Genomic DNA, 23,808 nt, shown 5'->3' with positions numbered 1-23,808 from the left:
AATTTTTGTTTCATTTAATATAAAGCTTATGCATAAAAGTTAAGAAACAGACTCATAGACAGACAAATAAATTAAAAAGAAGAAATAGAAGACTGTTGACATCCTTCTCTCTCAGCAATGTTCTGGAATAAAGCATTCTGAGGGATGATGGGTTATCTTGGATTGCACTTTCATTGAAGACTGAAAAGGCCAATTTGAGAATAGCAGAGCTTGGCTAAAGTGTTACGCATCATAGTCTGTTGCGAGTTGGTTCTGATTGGTATTCATTTTCCTGCACTGCTAACTGTTGCGCAGTTCTTCAAACCATTGTTCATCATGAAGACTTACGACGAACACCATCCTAGAGCTGGTGACGCCGTTCGCCTCTGCTGCTCGCCAGTCTCTCAAGTATCGATGTTGACGTCGAAAACCTGACCATGTTACACTTGCAGCTATCCTTGAACCAGAGCTTTGGACACCCTACTGGTTCCTTGGCTTCAACTACTTCCCCACACCGCATGTACTTGGGGGGATGTGACCCTCTTGCATCCTATGCACGTGCCCAAGTCAGCGGTCCAGTCTCCACTTAAGAAATATCACGATGCTTGACAAATTATTTGGGCACAGACTACAGCATACATGACTTTGTCCTTCCACAAAATGCTGTGGCGAAGACAGCGGAGATGGAAGCTGTTGAATAGAAGAGGAGCAGAAAGAAGAAAGGACAAAGTTTCCCTCGACGAACGTTGTTCCCAGAAGCTTAAAATCCAAAGCCAGTATTGCTCACTTCAGACATTTGAATTCACAACTTCTGCAACAGAAATTTGGTGTCTGCACAACAAGGCCACAAGAGTACGCACCAATAATATTGCTTCAAATGTTACTCCATCAACATCTTCCTCTTCCCCATCGTGTTCCTGAAACGGAAGGAAGAGACTCTTCCCTAGACGCGTGTTAACGAGATTCTTGGTTCTACAGATCATTAGCAAGTGCAGGAAATTCTCACGAACGGATAGGGTATCCCATAGCGTTTGGTAGGACGTGTTATGTGCATGTCGGAATGATTGGCAGCAAGCGTTCAAAAAAACAAAAGGCATCACAAACCGTGATGCAGTGAATTTTGATGGGATTGAAAGTAAACAGCAACAGGTTTGCATTGTATTTTTAAGCAGCAAAGCAAGGCATTGGTAACATTCGCTCGACGTGATGACCAAATAACACGAGCATTTAAAACACAAAAATTATTTTTCCGTTCTTCAAAGCATTTTGCAGAAATTTGTCATGGTTTCGCAAATCAACATCGCCAAGAAATGCTTCTTGCTTTGTACACGTCATCCAACCGGCTTTTAGACAATGAAGGACAAGCCCACACTGCAATGAAACAGTCTGGTCCGGTGGTTGTCAAACACTGTCATGTTTGCCAATCTGTTCAGTGCTTGAACACATGTGTTGCACTTATGAAATGCAATCAAATTAGTGATAATTACCGCTATCTTTATTCTAGTTAAGACGGGTTTCTAGCTGAGCACCAATGAAGTCTTATTTCATAATGTCCAAGTACCTCCAAGGAAAACCCTGTTTGGTTTCATTATCCTCATTAATCTTTTTAGTCAGGCAGCTTAGCACCCGATTTGAGATTGATATGGACGTTCTGGACAAAAGCGCAAATTTTTTCCCACATGTTACCCGTTACCTTAGCTTTCCATTTTTGATAGGAACCACTTCCTCCGAATACATTATGGCGGCCATCTTCGATTTTCAAGATGGCCACCATGTAAAAACCTACATCTACCAATATCTCAGCTTCTAAGCCACTTAGGATCACAATCTTGGTGTTTAAACACACATTTTCTGGGTCAAGGAATACAACTATACCATTTAGAAAAGCAACGGATGATTTTTATTAACACAAAAAAGAAACTGAACATAAAACTTGAAAAAACGAATAAAACGGAATACTCTTAATGTACGATAGTCACTCAAAACACTGCAAAAAATAATGTATTCAGAGGAAGTGGTTCCTACCAAAAATTGAAAGGTAAGCTATCATATTTGTCCAGAATTTCCACATCCATTTATTTGCTAAGCTGCCTGACTATTCTATTCACTTTTTACCCTGCCATGTTTTGAACTGCTCATGGTATAAAACTATAACAGAAATTGCCATGTTAATTTACCTGATTGTTTGTGAGGGTCTGAAATCTGAATGCCTGCCTCCCTTTTGAACAATGTGTTTAAATGTCAAAATATAAGTGAGAGCTTTGGTGCATAAACACACACAGACACACACACACACAAACACTAGATGAAGGACACTATACCAATGGATTAAAAAAGATGGCGGACTGAGCCAGACGGACAAGTGTAGATTCTGCAAGACAGAAACAGAAAGTACTAGTCACCTGCTCTCAGGATGCAAAAAACTATCACAACAACTTTACACACAACGGCACAACAAAGTATGCAAAGTGATTCATTGGCATATCTGCAAAAATGTATCCCAGTACCATTGGCTATCCCAATGAGAAAAGTCATGGAAACACAAACCAAGGGCAATCATTGAAAATGAGGACGTCATGCTCGTGTACGACCTGATGATTCCATCGAGCGTGAACATAGAAAACAGAGCATTGCGTCCGGACATTGTACTCAGGAACAAAAAGGAAAAGACGTCATTGATGACTGAGATATCAGTACCCAGCGATTTTGGCCTACACAACGCAGAAATCAAGAAAATGACCAAATACCAGGACCTCAAACACGAGGTCAAGATATCTTGGAAGCTGAAGAGCACCAAAATTGTACCAGTGATAATTGGAGCAACAGGAATGATGAAGAAGAACCTCACTGAGATTTTGAAAATCATCCCCAGGAATATTACCACAAATTAACTACAACTGGAGACAATCTGGGGTTCGGTGATCCTGAAAAGAGCACGTTTTTTTTTATTCTTATTATTTTTTTGGTATACAAGATCGAAGCTCGTGAAAATGCGAAGTGGATACTTGGAACAAAACTCTGAAAAAGTTGAACAGCTTGGTCCATGAACCGTGATCCCTTAACCGAAGTGGATAATTTGGGTCCTAGGAGGACTCTGTTCCACCTCCTGAAACCCGCAAATAGAGATACCAGCCAATCAATCAATCAATCAAACACACACACACACACACACACACACACACACACACACACACACACACACACACACACACACACACACACACACACACACACACACACACACACACACACACACACACACACACACACACACACACACACACACACACACACACGGGAAATAGTGCCCCAATAGTTTCCCCAAACACATCTCCATCTATCTATAATTCCAGTAATCTCTGTGTGTATGTTTGTATGTTTGTATGTTTGTATGTCTGTGACCGCTGTTTCTCGACAACCACGGGTCCGATATACTTTAAACTTGCCAGGTATATTGCTGGGGACCCGAGGATGTGCCTTTTCAAGGTTTCATATTAATCGGAGAAGTAGTTACCGAGCTATGTCCAAAAAACGATTCAACCAATCAGAGAGCAGCGAGCTATCACGTGTGCCGAACGTGGCGAACAGACTCTGCCTCGGACGGCACATTTGAGAGCGTATTCATTTATTTCACGTTGGAAAACTATGTTGCCGTTAAACTATGTTTTAAAACTAATTAAAACTAATTTGCGATTCATCGTAACTGCGATTTGCGACCTTCCGGACAGTGAAGACTGCACTTCCGGCAGCCAATCACAGAACGCGTTGTTGCGTAGGCGTGGCCGATGTGAGAGCGAGCCGAGCCGAGCGCGTGCGCCATTACGGTTCGTAATTCGATTTCTTCCGGAGAAAATAATAATTTCTCGATTTCTTATGCGCATTATTTCTCCCAATTCAGTCAGAGCGAAGGGCGGAAGCGAAGAGCGTTGTTTTTTTTGTTTACGGGCGTACGGGCGGGGTAGAGCGTACGGGTAGCGTTTTTTTTTTTTTTTGGCAAGGAACGGGCACCCACGTACGGGCATGCCCTAGTTTAAACAACACTGCCATTCACCAAGATGGGGGATGTGGTGACCAATAGATTGCTGCTACTTGATCATCATTTCAACCCGGCTAAAATAAAAACGATTGTATTAACCGAGTGAACTTCAGAATTCTCAACAATGCCAAAACAACGCAAGATGAAGAATGATTTCAGAATTATAATCCTCACAAAGGAATCAGAATTGCAGGCATTCAGGGCATCACGTCAGAGAAGGCCAAAGCTTTGGAGTTCGGAATAAAGAGAAGATAATTTGGAAGTTAGAGCTAGAATAACCAGGGTAGGGAACTAATATGACTGAAGAGAACAGCTACAGTGACCCAGGGGTAATTACCGAAGAGTAATGAAAGGGTGGAAACAAAGAATATACCACAATCATGATGGCTACATTTACTCTCACAAGTGAAAACAGGTGGAACAAGAATGGCACCCGGTCGAGTAATAGGCACTCGGTAGTACTCTGCACTCGATAGTACTCGGCACTCCACCAGGCTGAACAGGTTACATTTTATATCCCACTGATAGACCAGATCTGAATCCAGACCTGAACCAAAATCGAATAGTCTTGTTCTTATCACTTAACCAACTCATCCACCAAGTTTTGTCATAATCGTCTGCAACTTTTTGAGATTTTTTTTTTTTTTTTGTATACTGAATCGAGGCTCGTGAAAGAGCTAACATTTACTTCACAAACAAATCAACCAGACAAACAAAACACACAAAAAGAGGGAGTGGAAAACAAGATGGGGAGAGAAGGGGAAGCACACAAACACAACATTTGAGAGCAGGGAGATGTGTGGAAGGGAGAGGGCTTGGGGGGAGGAGGCGTGGGAAGGGGGGGGGGGTGGAGGGAGAAGTATAAAGCACAAGGACACCAAGGACTTCCAGGACAGAAGTTGGTATTTCAAAAAAGTGGAATTGGGGTGAAATTAGCGGGGGTAGAAAAGATCAAGGTTTTGGATGGGGGAAGATAAGAGATGGATATCGTGCTATACATCGTTTTTGGTCCCATAGCTCAATGGTGAAGGACCAGTATTTTTTTTTTTGGGGTTCACGAGTTATCAAGTGACCACTATATTCGTCATGGGTGTGTGTCTGTCTGTGTGTCTGTCTGTCTGTCTGTCTGTCCGCAGCATAACTACCCGATGATATCATCTGATCTTGATGAAACTTGGGTGAGAGGTTGATATCATGATCTAGTTGTGTCCTGCCTAGAGTGGGCGTATTGCGCCCATTTTGGGCAGAGCCACGCCCAAAAAAGATGTCTTTTTAGGGGGTAATCGAGTTCAAGCCACATCTTCTCCGAGGGAGTTGGTGGAATCTGACAGGGGTTTCGGTATTTGGTTAGGCCAATGTCATGTGTCCAGCCCCATGGAGCTCGATTTTTCATTTTCGCCCCAAGGTCATGGTCACAAGGTCACAAAATTTAGAAAAGTCGATTTTTGATGGTTTTATTACATTGTTCGCTTCCTGATAGGGTGAAATGTCGTACATGATCTTATATTATCACATACATCATGAAATACAAGTTTTCCAACAAATTTCAGAATCTTCGACCTTTAACCTTTGAAGGTCATAAAGGTCAAATTTTCAAAGTTGTCAAAATCGAACCGAATTTTCGGTATTGTGTAGCTAACTAACCTCATGACTGATTATACATTATTTTCTATCTCATTTCAAGGTCAGTAACCTTCGTTTTGACATTTCAAGGTCACAAAGGTCAAATTTTCAAAGTTGTCAAAATCAAACCGAATTTTCAGTATTGTGTAGCTCACTAACCTCGACTGATTATACATTATTTTCTATCTCATTTCAAGGTCAGTAACCTTCGTTTTGACATTTCAAGGTCACAAAGGTCAAATTTTCAAAGTTGTCGGAATCGAACTGAATTTTCGGTATTGTGTAGCTATCTAGTCTCATAACAGATAATACATTCCTATTTATATATTTTCAATGTCGGTTTTGACCTTTGTCATTGACTACCCCTCACTCGTGAACCATTATCGTCTCCTGACTTGTTGTTTGTTTGTTTGTTTTTGTATACAAGATTGAAGCTCGTTTAAGAACCAGTTAAAAAAATTTTTTAACTCTCGTATCCAGATCCAAATCCTCACCAAAATCTAATCAATACATCATTGTCACACACACCCAACCTGTCCACCAAATTATATCTGAATCTGTCCATAACTTTTTAGATATTCTGCTCACAGACAGACAGACAAAACAGGGGTGAAAACATAACCAACGTTTACCTTCAGTGGCAGAGGTAATGAGCCTAATCTCAGTAAATACAAAGTATATTTTACTTTATCAAGGTGTAATGCCCTGCACATCACTTTAAAATACTCTAATAGGAATGAGTAAACAATTCGAAAGCCAGGGACAGAAATGGAATAGGAAACCATACCTTGCTCGCACTCAGGCATTTCATGTGTCAAGTGATCCAAACTTTTGGAGCTCAAACTCTGCTTCACCTCGGCCACAATTTGATCAATGTCCTCTTCATTATCATCGCTATCGACATTGGGTGTGTCATAAGTGGCGTATTCACTTTCCTGCCTTCCTCCGTCCGAATCGGAGTCGGACTTCACGTCGTAATGGTGAAGGCGCGCACCAAGCACCTCCTTGTCATAACCACCATCTGAGTCATCTTCCCGGTCAAATTGTGTCGTGGTTGTTGTTGCATCAGTCTCGCCAATCTCCTCGTACACATGCTCCTCCACTGCAGGTTCTGCTCGTGGATGAAATACACGGTAGGCTTCTTCAGCAACGGTATAATCGCCTACCATCACGGTGTCTTGCTCCGTCGGTAATGGGTCAGAGTGTCGAAGGCTCTGCCTGTTGCTGGCAAAACCTTCTGCCTGGCGGTAACCCAGTCGCTCTGGAGGTGGAAGTTCTGATCGCATACCCAGGCGTTCCTCGTGGGCATGAGCGTAAGCCTGTGGGTCCGATCTTCGGGTGTAACGAGCATTTCCATGTCGATGGGCTGCTCGATGCCTGGAACGATCTTCATGCTGCCGGCTTGATCTGTGAGTCTGATTCTCAGCATGCCTGTTTCGTTTCTCCGATCCATTTTGACGAGTCAACAAAGAGTGTTCTGTTCTCCGCGGATGCTGAAGATTTTGTGGCAAAGAGTTAGGCCGAGTGACCAGGCGTGCTTCCAAACATCTGGACCCCTCAGGTTCACTTACAGGCCGCTGCCGGTTTTGTCTGGTAGGTTGCCGCAATTCTCGATCTAACACAACTTCGCTTGAGGAAGACCCAATAGGACAGTTTGCTGCAATGGGTCCATGGTCATGGTTCTGCATCAAGGCACTTGGCATGTGACTGTGCTCAGCCTCCGCATGCTCTGTATACTCCTCGGCTTCAGGTCGAAATTCCAACGAGTATACATCCTCATTATCCATATCATGTTCCTCAACGAGTGCCACGTACTCAGAGTTCAGGTCATCTTCTGCACGATCAGTGTGATTGTGGAACCCACTCTCTGTGCTGCCAGAGCGAGTCAGACTTCGTTCATGATCTACGACACCAGTCGGCAGTGGCATGGATTTCATGTGCTGCTCGCACTCAACTGATTGCAATTCCCTCTCATCTTCGGACACTTCACTGTCGGTTTGTGGACTGTGATGACTCACGGCTCCAAGCATTTGCCTCTCATATCGAAGGGGTAGCCCTTCTTCATCGGAATGGCTATCGCGGTCAGCCACCCCATACTGTTCAACCCTCCGTGCTTCAAAGTCACCCGCTGTCCTATGATTTTCATATCCCTCTAATACCCTGTGGTCCTCTTCATCAAAATGGTCATTCTCATAGTCAATTGGGCTTTCACCCCCCAACGCCAAGTTAGCATCACTCTCTGCAGCCCCTCCGATGCCCTCATCAAACGCCTTTGGGTAGCGGGTGGTAGATCGCCGCCCTGCCCCTTCTGAAAATCGTTCCAAATCTGCTTCAGGAAAATCACTAGCTCTATCTCTGCCATCACATTCCCACACACGTGCCTCCATCGCAACCTTCCTTTATTGATTTTGCTGATTAAATGATGAGGAATGTGTCAAATGGAATTACACGGTAACCATCCCGTTTGTATGAGAGAAGGCTGCAAGAAAAAAAGGAAACAAAGATTATTAATAAATAAATATACAACCACATTTTTCCATTTCCTGATGACAATGCTTTTTCCCACTTAAATTCTTGCATCTGGATTACATCAGAGGCATTTAACCTGCACAACCAAGCTGGACAAATGCTACTTTGTCAATCGACCGTAGCTCAACATACAATGGGGCAGAGAGGGTGCAAATCAAATTCAGAAGGGGCACTTGTGAACGGGATGGGGGTATTAATTAACCATGAGTTGGAGGCGGGAGGGGCGGGGTGAGGACACCATGGTACACATTGTTCTAGAAATGCAAGGTATTTACTTCTTTGAGATATGTGCTGTGCTCTTCCCATTCATGAGTCCAGATACTTGGTGCCAATAAGGATTTCAAGGCCACAGGCAAAAATTGCAGATCGCAGCAGGAATCCAGGTAGTTTGGAAAAAAAAAAATACACTTTATTCTGGGTATTCTTTGCATTTTCAGGGGGCAGGGCATGGTTTGAGAAGGGCAGGGTGCTTTTTAAAGGGGACAAGGAAAATCCCAAGTTTGTCAGGGTGGAGAGCCACTCCTGTGCATTCTAACTTGGGGTCTAAATCGTAAGCTTTGTTCGTACTCTAAAATGTAGGCTCTTTCACACTTGGGATCTGCAGCAGAATGATGATCAAATGGGCATGAGAGCAGATTATACATCACATTTAAATGTTTCTCTTTGAATGCAAAGATGCCATTGGGATTTATTTATTTTATAAAACGATGATTGGCATGACATCAGCGCAGGCACTCTGACCACATGACAACCACAATATGAGCAATTCACTGCAGAGGCCTTCAAAGTCATTGTGCAATGTGATTTTCCTTAAGATTCTAAAGCATCAAGGTGCAACAATAAAAAAAACTGCAAAGGATTTACACTCATGAATGCAACAACAAAATAATTTTAAATACAATGACCGACTAGAATACTACTTTGAAATCTTGCTTTTCATCATTGCAATGGTAGAAATTGCCCTGCGAATAGGGCTCTATATATGAAGTGGTGCAACCAGAAATTTTTGAATTGACTTCCCATGTGAAATTGATTCCCAAGGAGCAGAAATGAAAATTTATTTAGAGGACTTTGGGATGCAATGTGTACTTAGAGAAATTACACATGGGAGGGGCAGGCCCCTAGCCGACGCCCCTCTCTCCTCCCATAATTGCACTACCGAATGTGATTCATAGACAGTCTCAGTGAGACAAACCTGGAGAACGCAACTTACTCGGACACAACGCCTTCATTGCCTGAAGGTTCATGCACATTAATCACAGATGAGAAAATGACTGACCATTTACAAGTGAAGACCCAGGAATGCCGAAAATGGAAAGTTAAACATGAATTTAAACATTTCTAAGAGTCCCCAGAATAGGAATGTTTAGGTAGACACAAAAGTCAGGTGATCTTCAACACAGTCCCTCCAATATCATGTTAGGAACATTTTGCGCAGAATTTTCTTATTGAAATGCACAAAGCTAACTATCCACCAATGAATGCTCGGAGACACGACCCCAAATGGTGCTCAGGTGAGGGATGCACAGAACCTGCGGAATGAATTATGCAGCTCGTGCTTCCCAGTGTGTGCCAATGGGGAGTGCAGGCAGCATTTGCGTGTAAACCAACTACTGCTGCTGCAAAATGGCTTGCGTGATCCAAACCTGTCGAGTTCATGCTCCACGGAATGTAATCCGGAATAGAAACTAGTCAGCGTCACTGGGCTGCAGATACAATGTGTAATTTCTGGCTGGTGGAACAACTAGGGGATGATGCGTCTCTGAAAGAACATTTGGCTGGATTACTTAACTGTCGGGGCCTCTTGATACCTCATTAGATCTCGTTTGTCAGGTGAAGAAACCTCGTTAGCAACCAAGTATGTCTGGGTCCCTTTGGATGGAAAAGACCACCGGCACAATTACTGTGGGCGAAGTAGCTCTGGTGGCTGGCGTCTCAAAGGCAATTCCCTGCTTCCAAAGCACTTCAAGCCCCTGGAATCCACGATTCTCCCAGGAACACCAAATCTCACCTAACATATCAAAGTGTCTCAACAGTGAGGCCGAAACACAGGGCGCGTTACTTTCACATTGCAGACAGGTCAGTGGTGTCTGTCCTCCAGCCCAGCTGCCTCAACCCACAGACCCTCCCCAACTACTCCAGGATGTTCTTCCATTAATTCCCTCCTACTTAAACTCCCGATATCCCGGTGTGTACCCTGGTTAGAATAGGTACACCGCTTCCCTGAGTGTCGTAAGAGGCGACTAAGAGGGTTGGCGTCAGGAAGGGCATCCGGCCATAAAAACATTGCCTCAAAAAGAGAACCATGACAATTACAACTACATATGGGCAGGGTACAGCCCGAAGTGGAGATTGGTTTCTGAGGTTTGGGACATGGAATGTAGGGACAATGACAGGGAGATCAGAAGTGGTGGAAGTATTGATCAGAGGAAGAGTGGACATATGTTGTGTGCAAGAGACGAGATGGAAGGGAAGTGGTGTGAGAATGGTGAAGGGTAGGCAGGGACAGAAATACAAGTTTGTGTGGCAAGGGTGCCCGGAGGGCGTGAATGGTGTTGGTGTCCTGTTTTCTGAAGAGTTTGTAGACAGTGTGGTGAGTGTGATGAGAGTGAGTGATAGGTTGATGATGGTGAAAATGATGATTGGAAAGCTCTTGGTGAACGTCATCTCGGGATGTGCTCCGCGGGTTGGTCGGAGCGATGGAGAGGGGGACGGGTTCTGGTGTGTGATGGGGAAGCTGATGGAGGGCGTGAGCGATGGGGGGGGTTGTTGTGGTGGGAGGGGACCTGGATGGACGTGTGGGAGGGAGTATGGACGGTTTTGGGGAAGTTCATGGGGGTTGCTGATGTGGTGTGAGGGATGGAGAAGGTGAAGGGATTTTGGAGTTTGCTGATGGGGCTGATTTGTTGGTTTGTGGTGCTCGGTTCCAGAAAGAGGATAATACGATTGTTGCATGCACGTCGGGTGGGTCGACGACAGCGGTTGGCTACCTGATGGTGCGTGGGCGGGGTGGGGGGCACCTCCGGGACATGGGGGTGGTCCCGGGGGAGGAGGCTGTTTCACAGCACCACTTGGTTGTCTGCGACATAGGGGTGGGGGGTGCGAGGAGGCTCGGCGGGTGGGGTGCCGACCGAGAATGGGGGTGTGGAGGTTGAGGGGGGTGGCAGTGAGGGAGGCATTGAGAGGGAGGCTGAGTGGGGTGGAGGATGATGTGGTTGAGCTTGAACGTGGTTGGATGTCAATGAAGGATATTCTGTTGGGGGCCATTGGTGGGGTGTGTGGATGGACAGGGGGACCACCGAGGCACTCGGGGACATGGTGGTGGGAGGAGGGAGTTGGGGGGAGGATTGACGAGAAGAGGAGGGGGTTTGGGGAGTGGCGGAGGGCAGGGGGTGCGGGAGCAGAGGAGGTGGAGCATGGGGGTTGTAGGGCAGCCAGGAAGGCTGCGGAGAGGGAGGTGGCGGAGGCGCGGGAAGCATGTGGGAGGATGTTCGGAGAGGGCTTGGGTTCGGAGGGGGGTCAAGGAGCGGTGTTCAGGATTGCAAAGCGGATGGCAAGGGAGGGGTGTGATGTGATGGGGGTGGGTTGCTTGGGGGATGGGGTGGGACAGGTCGTTGTGGACCCCAATGGAATTGGTGGAAGATGGAAAAGATGTATGGAGGTGCTGTTGGGTACAGAGGGTGGGTGGGATGGCAACATAGAGAGTGGCCCAGTTTTGGGACCAGCAGAGAGGATGGCTGAGGGGAGGTTGGGGAAGTGATAAAAGCAATGAGGAGTGGGGAAGTGATAAAAGCAATGAGGAGTGGGGAAGTGATAAAAGCAACGAGGAGTGGGGAAGCGAGAGGGCCGACGGGAGTTGTTTGAGATGTGTTGGGGGCGGCAGGAGGTTGGGGTGTGGGGAGAGTGACAGAGATCTGTAATCTGGTGGTGGGGGAAGGCCGTATTCCGGTGGATTGGGAGCTGTGTGCCCTCGTCCCTTGATACAAGGGGAGGGGTGGCCCTCTGGAGTGTGGCTCATGCCGAGCGATAAAGTTATTGGAGCATGGAGTGAAGGTGTTGGAGGGGGTGTTGGAGAGGAGGATGGGGAGGAGGGTGAGGATCGACGGGATGCAGTTTGGATTTATGCCAGGAAGAGGAACGACAGACACGCTCTTTATTGTGAGGCGGTTGCAGGGGAGGTGCATGGAGAGGAGGAAGAAGTTGTTTATTGGGTTTGTTGATCTGGAGAAAGCATTCGATAGGGTTCCACGCGAAGTATTGATGTGGGCGTTGGGGAGGTTAGGAGTGGAGGAATGGTTGATCGGAGTAGTGATGGCAATTAACAAAAGAGCGCGCACAGCTGTAGGGACGAAGGACGGGAACCGTGGTGGGTTTGGGGTGGGGGTGGGAGTGCATCAGGGGTCGGTACTGGGTCCACTACTATTTGTAGCTGTGATGGAGGTGCTGGCTCAGGACGTAAAGGAGGGTTTACCGTGGGAGTTGTTGTGTGCAGATGATCTGCTGTTGATTGCGGAGGGTATGGATGGACTGAAGGAAGGGATGGGCAGGTGGAGGGAGTGTATGGAGACAGGGGTTCTGAGGGTGAATATAGGAACGACGAAGGTCATAGCAAGTGGTGGAGCATGTGGTGAGGTGGAAAGAGCTGGGAGGTGGCCATGTGCTGTGTGCAGGAAGGGTGTCGGAGTGAACTCCATTCAATGTACAATGTGCACTGAGTGGGTTCATCAAAAATGTAGTGGTCTGAGAGGGTCATTAACCAGTGTGGCAGCTACATTCAAATGTAAGGTGTGCACAGAGGGAGCTGCAGATGGAGGAAATGTTGAGTTGGATCTTGGAGACGGCGTGAAGCTGGAAGGTGTGAAAACATTTTGCTACCTTGGGGACATGCTGAATGGAGAAGGTGGATCAGACTCGGCAACGGTTGCAAGAGTGAGATGTGCATGGAAGAAGTTTCGGGAACTGAGTGCCGTGCTGACGAGGAGGGGAGTGTCGTTGAAGCTGAAGGGAAAGGTGTATGCTGCATGTGTGAGAAGTGTTATGATTTATGGGAGCGAGACATGGGTAATGAACGTAGAGCAGCAACGAAGGCTGGAAAGGGTGGAAATGCGAATGGTTCGGTGGATGTGCGGAGTATCGTTGAGAGAGGAAGACGGGTGATGGATTGCGAAAGGTGATGGGAATGGAGCCTGTGATTGATGCTGTGGGGAGGGGCGGGTTGAGATGGTTTGGTCATGTGTTGAGGAAGGATGCGGGTGGCTGGTTGAGAGGAGTGGTGGAGATGAATGTGGGGGGGGGGGGGGGGTGGAGGATGGGGAAGACCGGGAGGGACTTGGCTGGGGATGGTGGAGGAAGAGGTGCGGGCAGGGGTGTTGGCAGGGAGAGATGCAGAGGATGGGGCGGAATGGAGGGGATTGTCATGGGGACCGCAAGGCTAACACCCACTCTAGCAGGGAAAATGGCCTTAAAATGCATGTTGTTGTGTTGTTGTTAAACTCCCGATATCCAAGCTTTCCGCACACTTCAACTCTTTCTCTCTCGTCTGTGGAACTGCCTTGCGGAGACGGTTTGCTGCCACTCTTCCCTCTTGGGCTTCAGGCAAGCAGTGCATAACCATCACGTGACTACCTGTGATCTTTTCTACTCCCATTAACCCAACCTAAATCAACCCTCACTGGTAGGTTACTGTGTTTATTCTTCTCGCCTGATTGTGTTACTTATTATGTGCAAATGCTCCACCATCCAAACATTGCTTTTTTACACCTCGCTCTTCCATGAGCCTCGATCTTGTATTCAAGAAATTAATCCTCGATTCTTCATTTCCCATGTGCCAACACTACACATCACAATACACCTAAATAACCCTGGATGATAGATGTATCCCTTACAACGTTTTCCCTAACCTTCCAACATTTCCAGAACAAGCACCACCCATAAAAAACAAGCACCACCTATAAAAAACAAGCACCACCCATAAAAAACAAGCACCACCCATACAAAACAAGCACCACCCATACAAAACAAGCACAGCCCATAAAAAACAAGCACCACCCATGAAAAAGAAGCACCGCCCATAAAAAACAAGCACCACCCATAAAAAACAAGCACCACCCATAAAAAACAAGCACCACCCATGAAAAAGAAGCACCACCCATAAAAAACAAGCACCACCCATAAAAAACAAGCACCACCCATAAAAAAAAACAAGCACCACCCATAAAAAAAAACAAGCACCACCCATACAAAACAAACACAGCCCATAAAAAACAAGCACCACCCATGAAAAAGCACAGCCCATAAAAAACAAGCACCACCCATAAAAACCAAGCACCACCCATAAAAAACAAGCACCGCCCATAAAAAACAAGCACCGCCCATGAAAAAGAAGCACCGCCCATAAAAAACAAGCACCGGCGGCCGGCGCACCGCCCATTTCCCCACTAATCACCCATCGCTCTTACCCCCAGTGCGTTATTAAACTCGCTCCAATTCGATTCTCCTGAAAAGCAAGTTATACATACAAAACCATATCGATTTATAGATGACACGCAAGGCAGTGCACAAGTTGCCCTGGGCGCTCAAATACCACAGCGTTACTGTCACCACGGTGTCACGGTGGTCTCTCTCAGTCTCAGCATCCCCACCCTCCCCCATCTCAAACTACCACCATATACCCCTCCTTCTCCCCCTCCCCGCCTTCCCATTCTTTTCCTTCTACATTTCCTCTGGTTTAAAATCTGTCGTCCATGCAAGGCCCTCCCGCCTAGGCGTTCGTTCTCACTTACCTCACGGCGGCTCGGGGAGACAATCACAATGAGAACACAAACACGAAGATTCTACACAAGGCTGCTCCTGCTGCAATATAAAAAACACAAGCTGAGGCAGCTCCGCACCATAAACCCTTCTCTCTCTTTCTCCTTGTTACCCAAATCTGCCTCTACCCACCTTACCAGACGCCGTACGCACTTACGTCACGAAGTAATAAACCGAGTAGGCCACGAATATTTGCGTCACGACGCATTTACGCAACACATTGCGCGTGGTTGCGTCACTAATAGTGGCGGACTGTTCGGGACGCTACGTCACGACGTCAAAGCTAGCCGTCTTGACGTAACGAATCACAGTCCCGACGAGTTGACTAATTTGCGTATCGCGTTGCTCGATGCTTTGCGTATTGCATCACTACGCAACAGGAGGGCTGAGCCAATGCTTCGCCGTGATTTCCTTGCTGTTGTATCAATTTCAGTGCATTTTGGTCCTGAAGTGTGTTCATTGGAGATGTGGACTGTGGCATTCCTGAGAACTGCACTACGTTGGTGTGATTTTAGCTCAGTTGTCGTTCCTCCCTCTCAAGTTTTTTTTTCTACGTTTTTATTAAGACTTTTGAGAAAGAAAATATAATTTTGACCAAAACTTTCCTTCTTGTTTATTCGGAGTAATGAATGCTACATGGTGCTTCCTTGCTTAACGTGCAGCCTTTAAAAGGATAGATTACAAGCAAACTCCAGCAAGCGCTCCATTGGAAACCGTTGATAAGGAACGGCTGGCTTGGCAAGCGCTAGCTAGCTGCTTGGTAACTGAGCACAACCCAGGATGTGAGGAAGGAGTTTTTATAACCGGGTGGTCGAGGATTGGAACAGTCTCCCACAGATTAGTGAACTTTTTTTGAATACATAGTCGAGACTCATGGAAGAGCTTTTAATTATATCATCTATATATAATGGAGCAAGTGTTTGATGTATGTATATGTCCGCTCTTCACCCATTGGTTGGACAGCTGACCTGACTCCACCCTCAAATGTACCCTGAAATACTTAACCTAAAGTACCCAGAGGAACCAAAAGACCCTCCCTCCACCTCAGCATCCCGAGGACCTACAAGACCTAGAAGACCCAGAGGACCCAAAAGAATCCAGACTAAAAAGACTGAAAATACCCCAAAGACCTAAAAAAAAAACCGAAGACCTAAAAAACTGAAAAGACCCAATGGACCCCAAAGACCCAAAAGACCCTGAAGACCCAAAAGAAAGACCCCAAAGACTGAAAATATTCCAAAGACCATTAACAACCCCGAAGACCCAAAAGACTCCGAAGACCCAAGAGAATCAGAAGACCCTTAACGACCTCATCAATCCAAAAGGCTGTCAAAGAAGGATTATTTGGAGATAGATGAGTTGTGAAGAGTCTCCAGAGTAGAAAAGACAGTTAGGTTGGTGAGGAGAATTTATATAATCTATATATAATGGAGAAAGTGTTTGATGTATGTATATGTCTGCTCTTCACCCATTGGTTGGACAGCTGACCTGACTCCACCCACAAATTTTACCCTGAAATACTTAACCTAAAGTACCCAGAGGAACCAAAAGACCCTCCCTCCACCTCAACACCCCGAGGACCGACAAGACCTAGAAGACCCAGAGGACCCAAAAGACTCCAGACTAAAAAGACTGAAAATACCCTGAAGACCCAATGGACCCCAAAGACCTAAAAAAAAAACCCGAAGACCTAAAAAAAACTGAAAAGACCCAATGGACCCCAAAGACACAAAATACTCCAAAGACCCAAAAGACCCAAAAGACCCTGAAGACCCAAAAGAAAGACCCCAAAGACTGAAAATATTCCAAAGACCCTTAACAACCCCGAAGACCCAAAAGACTCCAAAGACCCAAGAGAACCAGAAGACCCTTAAAGACCTCATAAATCCAAAAGGCCCTGAGGACTCAAAAGGCCCTGAAGACCCAAAAATACTCCACAAACCCTTAAATACCCAAAATACCTAAAATACCCCGAAGCCCTAAAAGACTGAAAAGACCCAATGGACTCAAAATACCCCGAAGACCCAAAAGACCCTGAAGTATTGTTAGCGAGGGTGATGATTGATGGTGGATTGTGAGGGGATGGTGGAGGGGGTGGGGGGGGGGATTGCAGTTGTGGGTATTGTTAGCTAGGGTGACAACAGGGGATTATGAGGGGATGGTGGAGTGGGGTAAGGGGTGTGGGGTGGTCATGGGTATTGTTAGTTAGGGTGATGGTTGATGTGGGAATGTGAGGGGTGGTGGAGTGGGGTGAGGGGTGTGGGGTGCCAATGGGTATTGTTAGTTAGGGTGATGGCTAATGGTGTGAGGGGAGGTAAGGTGGTCATGGGTATTGTTAGCTAGGGTGACGGTTGAACGGGGATTGTGGGGGGAAGTGGAGTGTGGGGGAGGGGTATGGGGTTGATGCTTGATGGGGGATTGTGAGGGGATGGTGAAGGGGAAAGGAAAAAGGGGGGAGGGGTGGTTTGGTTGTGGGTATTGTTAGCTCGGGTGACGTTTGATGTTTTTTTTTTGTTTCTGGAAAATTGAGATGCCTCAAAAACCAAGGACGCCTAAGTTGAACAAAAATCAGCAAGAGCAATATTACCAAAGGAAATCAGCAAGAAGACCAAGTCAAAGCAGTTGTGTCAGCAGAAAATATCCGATGGCAGAAAAATGTGCTGCATGTTTGGAACAAGCTCGCCCATAGGGCGGTACTCTGCTAGTTTATATAATTAAAGTATTAGTACACTGAACAGATCAGGACACATGGACAAAATAAACAGTAGAGAGAGGGGGGAAACACCAACAGCAGAGCCAAAGGCTAAGACAGAGGGAGACAGACAAACAATGGGTGTGGGGAGGAATGGGGGGCAGGAGAAGATACATGGGGTGGACAAGATGGATACAGAAGGAAACTCTCAGGAGGAAAAACTGGAAATTTGGAAGGAGGAAGGAGAAAGGATTATGGGGTGGGGTGGGTTGGGGTGTGGTGTGGTGGGGGTGGGGTGGGGGCATAAACGAGGGTAGAAAATATCATATTCATGGTTTTGGATAGGGGATGATCTGAGATGGTCATGAATAGCTGTCTTGAAGACCTGGAGGGAAGGATGTGAGATTGAAGAAAATGTGGAAAGTGGTTCCACTGGTGGGGAAAAAAGAGGAACGAATGAGTGGAGGTGAGCAGTGATCCTGCCTTTAGGTAGTTTTCAACAGGAGGGAGTTGACGGTAGACTGTCTGTGCCCTGCAGAAACTTGGGGGGGGGGGGGAGGGACAAAGCACGGAAAGAGCAGAGGGTGTAAGACCAGGAAGGAGGAGTTAGAAGACAGAGAGACCACCAGCTTGTCTGCGTCCTGTCTACGATGGCGTAGTGATAGGCCCATATACTCAGCTTCATCATGGACGATTCCAATAATCTTGAAGACCTTGGTTTCTATGGCATCAAACTTGGCAAGATGAGGCAGGAGAGCCAGCGCAGAATGGAGAGCAGTACTCCATCAAGCTGTGGATGGAGGCCTTGTAGGTGGATAGGAGGTCAGGTGTGCCAAATAAGGACTTTGTACGATGGAGGATTACCTAAAATGGGAGGAATGAACATAAAAATGCTTTATTGTTCTACAATGGTAAAACATAAATACATAGAAATACCAAGATATTCTTGCCTTATATTCATATTTTTATCTCAAATCCAAATTTCTTGAGTATATAGCAATCTTACTATAATTCACCAAATGTCCGTCTGTCTGTTCGAAGGTACCGTAAAAACTGCTGAACCGATCGCAAAGATATTTTGGGTGCCTAATCCTGGGACCCCTGGAAGTAAAATAGGCTATTTAGTTTTCCCAATTTCAGCTTTGGTCTCCAGCATTCTCAGGTTTGGATTCCCGCATAACATTCGCGTTCGCATAACGTCCATTGTGACGATGTTCTCATTGTGACGATCTTACTATAATTCACCAAATGTCCGTCTGTCTGTCTGTTCGAAGGTACCGTAAAAACTGCTGAACCGATCGCACAGATATTTTGGGTGGGTAATCCTGGGATCTCCAGGAGTAAAATAGGCTATTTAGTTTTCCCAATTTCAACTTTGGTCTCCAGAATTCTCAGGTTTGGACTCACGCATAACATTCGCGTTCACATAACGTTCATTGTGACGATGTTCTCATTGTGACGATGTTGTGACGATGTATGTGTTAATGGTAGTGTTTGACGTGACAGTGTGAACGTAATTTCGTAATGTTTTTCGTTTCGTAATCCTTTAATGAACGTTTAATGTTTAATGAACGTTTAATGCCCTTCGATGTCTGGGGCCGCACCCGCGCTACACTGGACGGGCCAGCGTGTACCTTGCCCTTCACCGTCAGGCTCGGGTAAACCGCTGAGCCCCATCCGTGATGGGGACTGGGGCTTGAGACAGTGTCCCACGAACGAGGAATTCCCAGTAAGTGCGAGTCATCAACACGCGTTGATGAAGTCCCTGCCCTTTGTACACACCGCCCGTCACTACTATCGATCGGACGGTTTGATGAGATCCTCGGATCATCCCCTGCACGGGCTGTTCTCAGGTCGTGCCAGTGCACCGAAAAGATGAGCGAACTTGACTGTCTAGAGGAAGTAAAAGTCGTAACAAGGTTTCCGTCGGTGAACCTGCGGAAGGATCATTATCGGGACAACATGAGAGCGAGCGAGACGCGAGACCTACGTGGTACGTGATCGTCCATGTACTGTTTAGCCATGTACTGTTTAGATTTTGATGATTTGCGTGTGATATGATTTAACGGATGTTTATATGAATCGTTTAAAATAAAAAGCCTTCAATTTCTGATATTTTACCTTTTCATTTGGGCTTCCCAATTGAAGCCACGCCCGTAGGGCGGGTACCGTTGCTAGTAATAACAAATTTGACTTCACTGTTCCAATACTTATGGAGGGCACTGTATGTCCTTCCTCAGATGTGGTTATTAAGACTGCACACAATATTCTAGATGAGGCCTCACTACACTCCTGTACATTGTTAACGCTACCTATTTTGATGCAAGATAGTACAACCTAAAACCCCATCCACCTATAGAACTTCTATTATAGGTGATGAAATCACGACCACGTAGAATCCAAAATGGCACTTTAAAATCAGTGTGGTTTGAAGAGCGGACCCACTCAGTAGCGGATATTCATTGACATTTCAAAAAATGATTATACTGAAGGAGCTGGGGCTCCCACTTCGATCGGAAGAATGGACGCGACAAAAAGCTGGAATTCATCCGAGTTGCTTTAATCAAACCAAACACTCAGGCACTCTGAAAAGCCCGTTTATCGGGCAGCAATATATATACATATTATCCCGGAGCGTTTGCCCAGGAAAGGCGAGAGGGGGCGTGGCCCAGCGTCCCAACCGAGGCCTGGCAAGTTGAGCGCGGGCCTGCCCGGGCGTCCTGGACGAGCCCGGCATGGTGATCGCTCCGCGTCCTTGATAGGTGCAAGGCGATTGTGAAAACCCAGCGGTAGCTGCTACACACGTCCCCCCAGAATCGACTTGCACCGGCAGGGTCAATTTGAGGGGGGTCCTGATGACCCGGCCGAAACGACCCCTGGCGGGTCGTGGGAGGGGGTCCGGTGTGGTGGTGGGCGGTCGAGTGGGGGGCACCGTAGACGGGGGGCGGCCTCGCCGCGGCGGAAGGGCCACCCGTGGTGGGTGGTCGACGTCCACGTGCGCCGGCTTGAGGCGGTCCACCGCAATCCGGTCCGACCTGCCGCCGATGTTGATGACGAACGACTTGTCGTCCCGTCGCAGCACCCGGAAGGGCCCGTCGTACGGCGGCCGGAGTGGCCCCGATGTGCGTCGTGACGCACAAAAACATACTCCGCTGTGCGAAGTGCTGGGGGGACGTAGGACTGGGGGTCACCGTGGTGGGATGTTGGCACGGGGGCAAACCGTCGGGCGGCCTCCTGGAGGTCCGAGCGCTGGTGAGCTGCGGACCAGGGACTGGTAGCGTCGGGCACGAATTCGCCCGGGACGTGTAGCGCCTGGCCATAGACAAGCTCGGCGGTGGATGCCTGGAGGTCCTCCTTGGGGGCCGTGCGGAGGCCCAAAAGGACCCACGGCAGCCGGTCGGCCCAACCGCCGTCTTGAAGGCCGGCCATGAGCGCGGCCTTCATGGAGCGGTGGAATCGCTCGCACAACCCGTTTGCTTGGGGGTGGTAGGCCGTAGTACGGTGGAGCTTGACCCCCAGGTTGCGGGCGACCGCGCCCCACAGCTTGGAGGTGAACTGTGGCCCGCGGTCTGACAAGATGTCCGCCGGTGCGCCGAAGCGGGCGACCCAGGTGGCGATGAAAGCCTGCGCCACGTCGGCGGTGGTGGTGGAGACGAGGGGAACGGCCTCCGGCCACCTGGTGGTCCTGTCCACCATGGTGAGCAGGTGTGTGAACCCCCGTGACGGGGGGAGGGGGCCCACCAGATCCACGTTGACGTGGTCGAAACGTCGTTCGGGCACGGTGAAAGGTGCCAGCGGGGCCTGGGTGTGTCGGTGGACCTTGGCCCGTTGGCAGGCCGTGCAGGTGCTGGTCCAATCGCGGACGTCCCGACGAAGGCCGTGCCAGACGAATCGCGCCGACACCAGCTTCTGGGAAGCTTTCCGGCCCGGGTGGGAAAGGCGGTGGAGGGAGGCGAAGATGCGGCGTTGCCAGGTGACGGGCACGATGGGGCGAGGCTGGCCTTGGGAGACGTCGCAGAGCAGGACAGTGTCCGCGAAGGGGATGTCGGCCAGGCGGAGGCCCGTGTCCGCCGCCCGGAGGGCTTGCACCGTGGTGTCGGTGGTTTGGTCCGCCGCCATAGCGCAAAGTCCACGCCCAGGTGGACCGCGTTCGCGCTGGCCCGGGAAAGACAGTCGGCCACGGCGTTGTTTTTGCCGGCGACGTGCCGGATGTCCGTGGTAAACTCCGACACGGCGGAGAGGTGGCGCTGTTGGCGGGCCGTCCACGGCTCCGTGACCTTGGCCATGGCGTAAACCAACGGCTTGTGGTCGACGAACGCCGTGAAAGGTCGGCCCTCCAGGAGGTGGCGGAAATGGCGGACGGCCAGGTGTAGACCGAGGAGCTCCCGGTCAAATGTGCTGTATTTGAGCTCGTTCGGCCGGAGCTGCCGGCTGAAAAAAGCGAGTGGCTGCCAAACCCCGTTCACCCATTGCTCATGTACGGCGCCCACCGCGTAGTCGGAGGCATCCATGGTGAGGGCGATGGGAGCGTTGAGCACCGGGTGAGCGAGCAGTGTTGCGTCGGCGAGGGCCCGCTTTGAGCTTTGGAAGGCCGCATCCATTGCTGCGGACCAGGCGATGTCGTGCTTGGCCGGCTTGCCCCGGAGGGCTTCGTAGAGGGGCTGCATGAGTTGAGCAGCACGGGGCACGAAGCGGTGATAAAAATTCACCATTCCCAGGAATTCCTGCAGGGCCTTTATGGTGCGGGGACGCGGGAACGTGGTGATGGCCTCGACCTTGGTTGGCAGCGGCACGGCCCCGTTCTTGGTGATGTGGTGGCCCAAAAAATCAACGGCCGTCGTGCCGAAGTGGCATTTGGCCGGGTTGACGATGAGGCCGTGCTCGCTGAGGCGCCCGAACAGTGTTCGGAGGTGGAGGAGGTGCTCGGCCCGGGACGTGCTGGCGACGAGGATGTCGTCCAGGTAAACGAAAAGGAACGGCAGGTCACGCAGCACGCCGTCCATCAAGCGCTGGAACGCCTGAGCCGCGTTCTTGAGACCAAACGGCATCCGCAAGAATTCGAATAAGCCGAACGGCGTGATGACTGCCGTTTTAGGGACGTCGGCCGCCCTGACAGGTACCTGGTGATATCCCCGTATAAGATCAATTTTCGAAAAAATGACCCATCCCGCCAGACGGGCGGAGAAGTCTTGGATATGCGGGATCGGGTACCTGTCGGGGGTGGTAGCGTCATTGAGACGGCGGTAGTCGTCACACGGGTGCCATCCACCCCCCGGCTTTGGCACGATGTGCAGTGGCGAGGCCCACGCGCTATCGGAGCGCCGCACGATGCCGAGGTGCTCCAACGCGTCGAATTCGGCCTTCGCCACGGCGAGCTTGGCTGGGTCGAGGCGGCGGGCCCTGGCATAGACCGGCGGGCCCGTGGTTGGTATGTGGTGCTCGATCCCATGCCGTACTGCGACGGCCGAAAACGTCGGCCGCGTGAGGGCCGGGAACTCCGTGAGCAGGCGAGCAAACTCGTTCGCCGCCGGGACGGCGCATGCCAGCTCGGTCGGCGCAGAGCTGCTCAATGTGCATACCAGGGAGCTGAAGGTTTCGGCGTTGATTAAACGACGCCGTTGGACGTCCACCAGCAGTCCGTGTGCGCAGAGGAAGTCGGCGCCTAGCAGAGCCATGGGCACGTTTGCGGTTACAAACGTCCAAGCAAAGCGTTGGCCGCCGAAGCAGAGGGTGACGTTGCGCGGGCCGAAGGTGCGGATGGTCGATCCGTTGGCCGCAACCAAGGAGGGGCCGCAAACCGCGGATTGCCTGTCCTGGTCAGAGGCGGGTATGACGCTCAGTTGGGCGCCGGTGTCGCACAGGAAGCGCCGTCCGGACGCTTTATCCGTGATGAACAGTAAGTTGCCCGTGTGGCCGGCGCTCATGGCTGGTAATGAACGCCGGCCCGGCCGTTTCCCGGCCTGCCGAAGGTGCACGGGGGTCGGCATGTCCGGGCCTTCTGTCCGAACCTGGCATGATAGTAACACCATGCTTGGTCATGTGGAGGCCCCGGTCGTCGTGCTGGAGGTGGTCGGCTCGGTGTAGTGGCCGCCAATTGCGTCGGCAGTTCGGTCGTCGACCGTGCCGGGTGCTCGGGCGC

At 49.0% G+C, this 23,808-nt stretch overlaps 1 protein-coding gene across 1 annotated transcript in view; it reads right to left on the bottom strand.

The window, feature by feature from the left end:
* The window catches only part of LOC137420875 (amyloid-beta A4 precursor protein-binding family A member 1), a gene marked incomplete in the record, with an annotated part of 121,742 nt that extends 106,643 nt beyond the window's left edge, over positions 1-15,099 (bottom strand). The window contains 2 exon segments of the mRNA XM_078772218.1: positions 6,426-8,117; positions 14,950-15,099. Coding sequence (XP_078628344.1) covers positions 6,426-8,025 — 1,600 coding nt within the window.
* Between the last annotated feature and the right edge of the window lie 8,709 nt (positions 15,100-23,808).

The sequence above is a fragment of the Myxine glutinosa genome, chromosome 2 (assembly GCF_964187855.1).
Source record: "Myxine glutinosa chromosome 2, kmMyxGlut1.1, whole genome shotgun sequence".
In the NCBI taxonomy this organism is placed as follows: domain Eukaryota; kingdom Metazoa; phylum Chordata; class Myxini; order Myxiniformes; family Myxinidae; genus Myxine; species Myxine glutinosa.
This window is presented reverse-complemented; position numbering and strand designations above follow the sequence as displayed.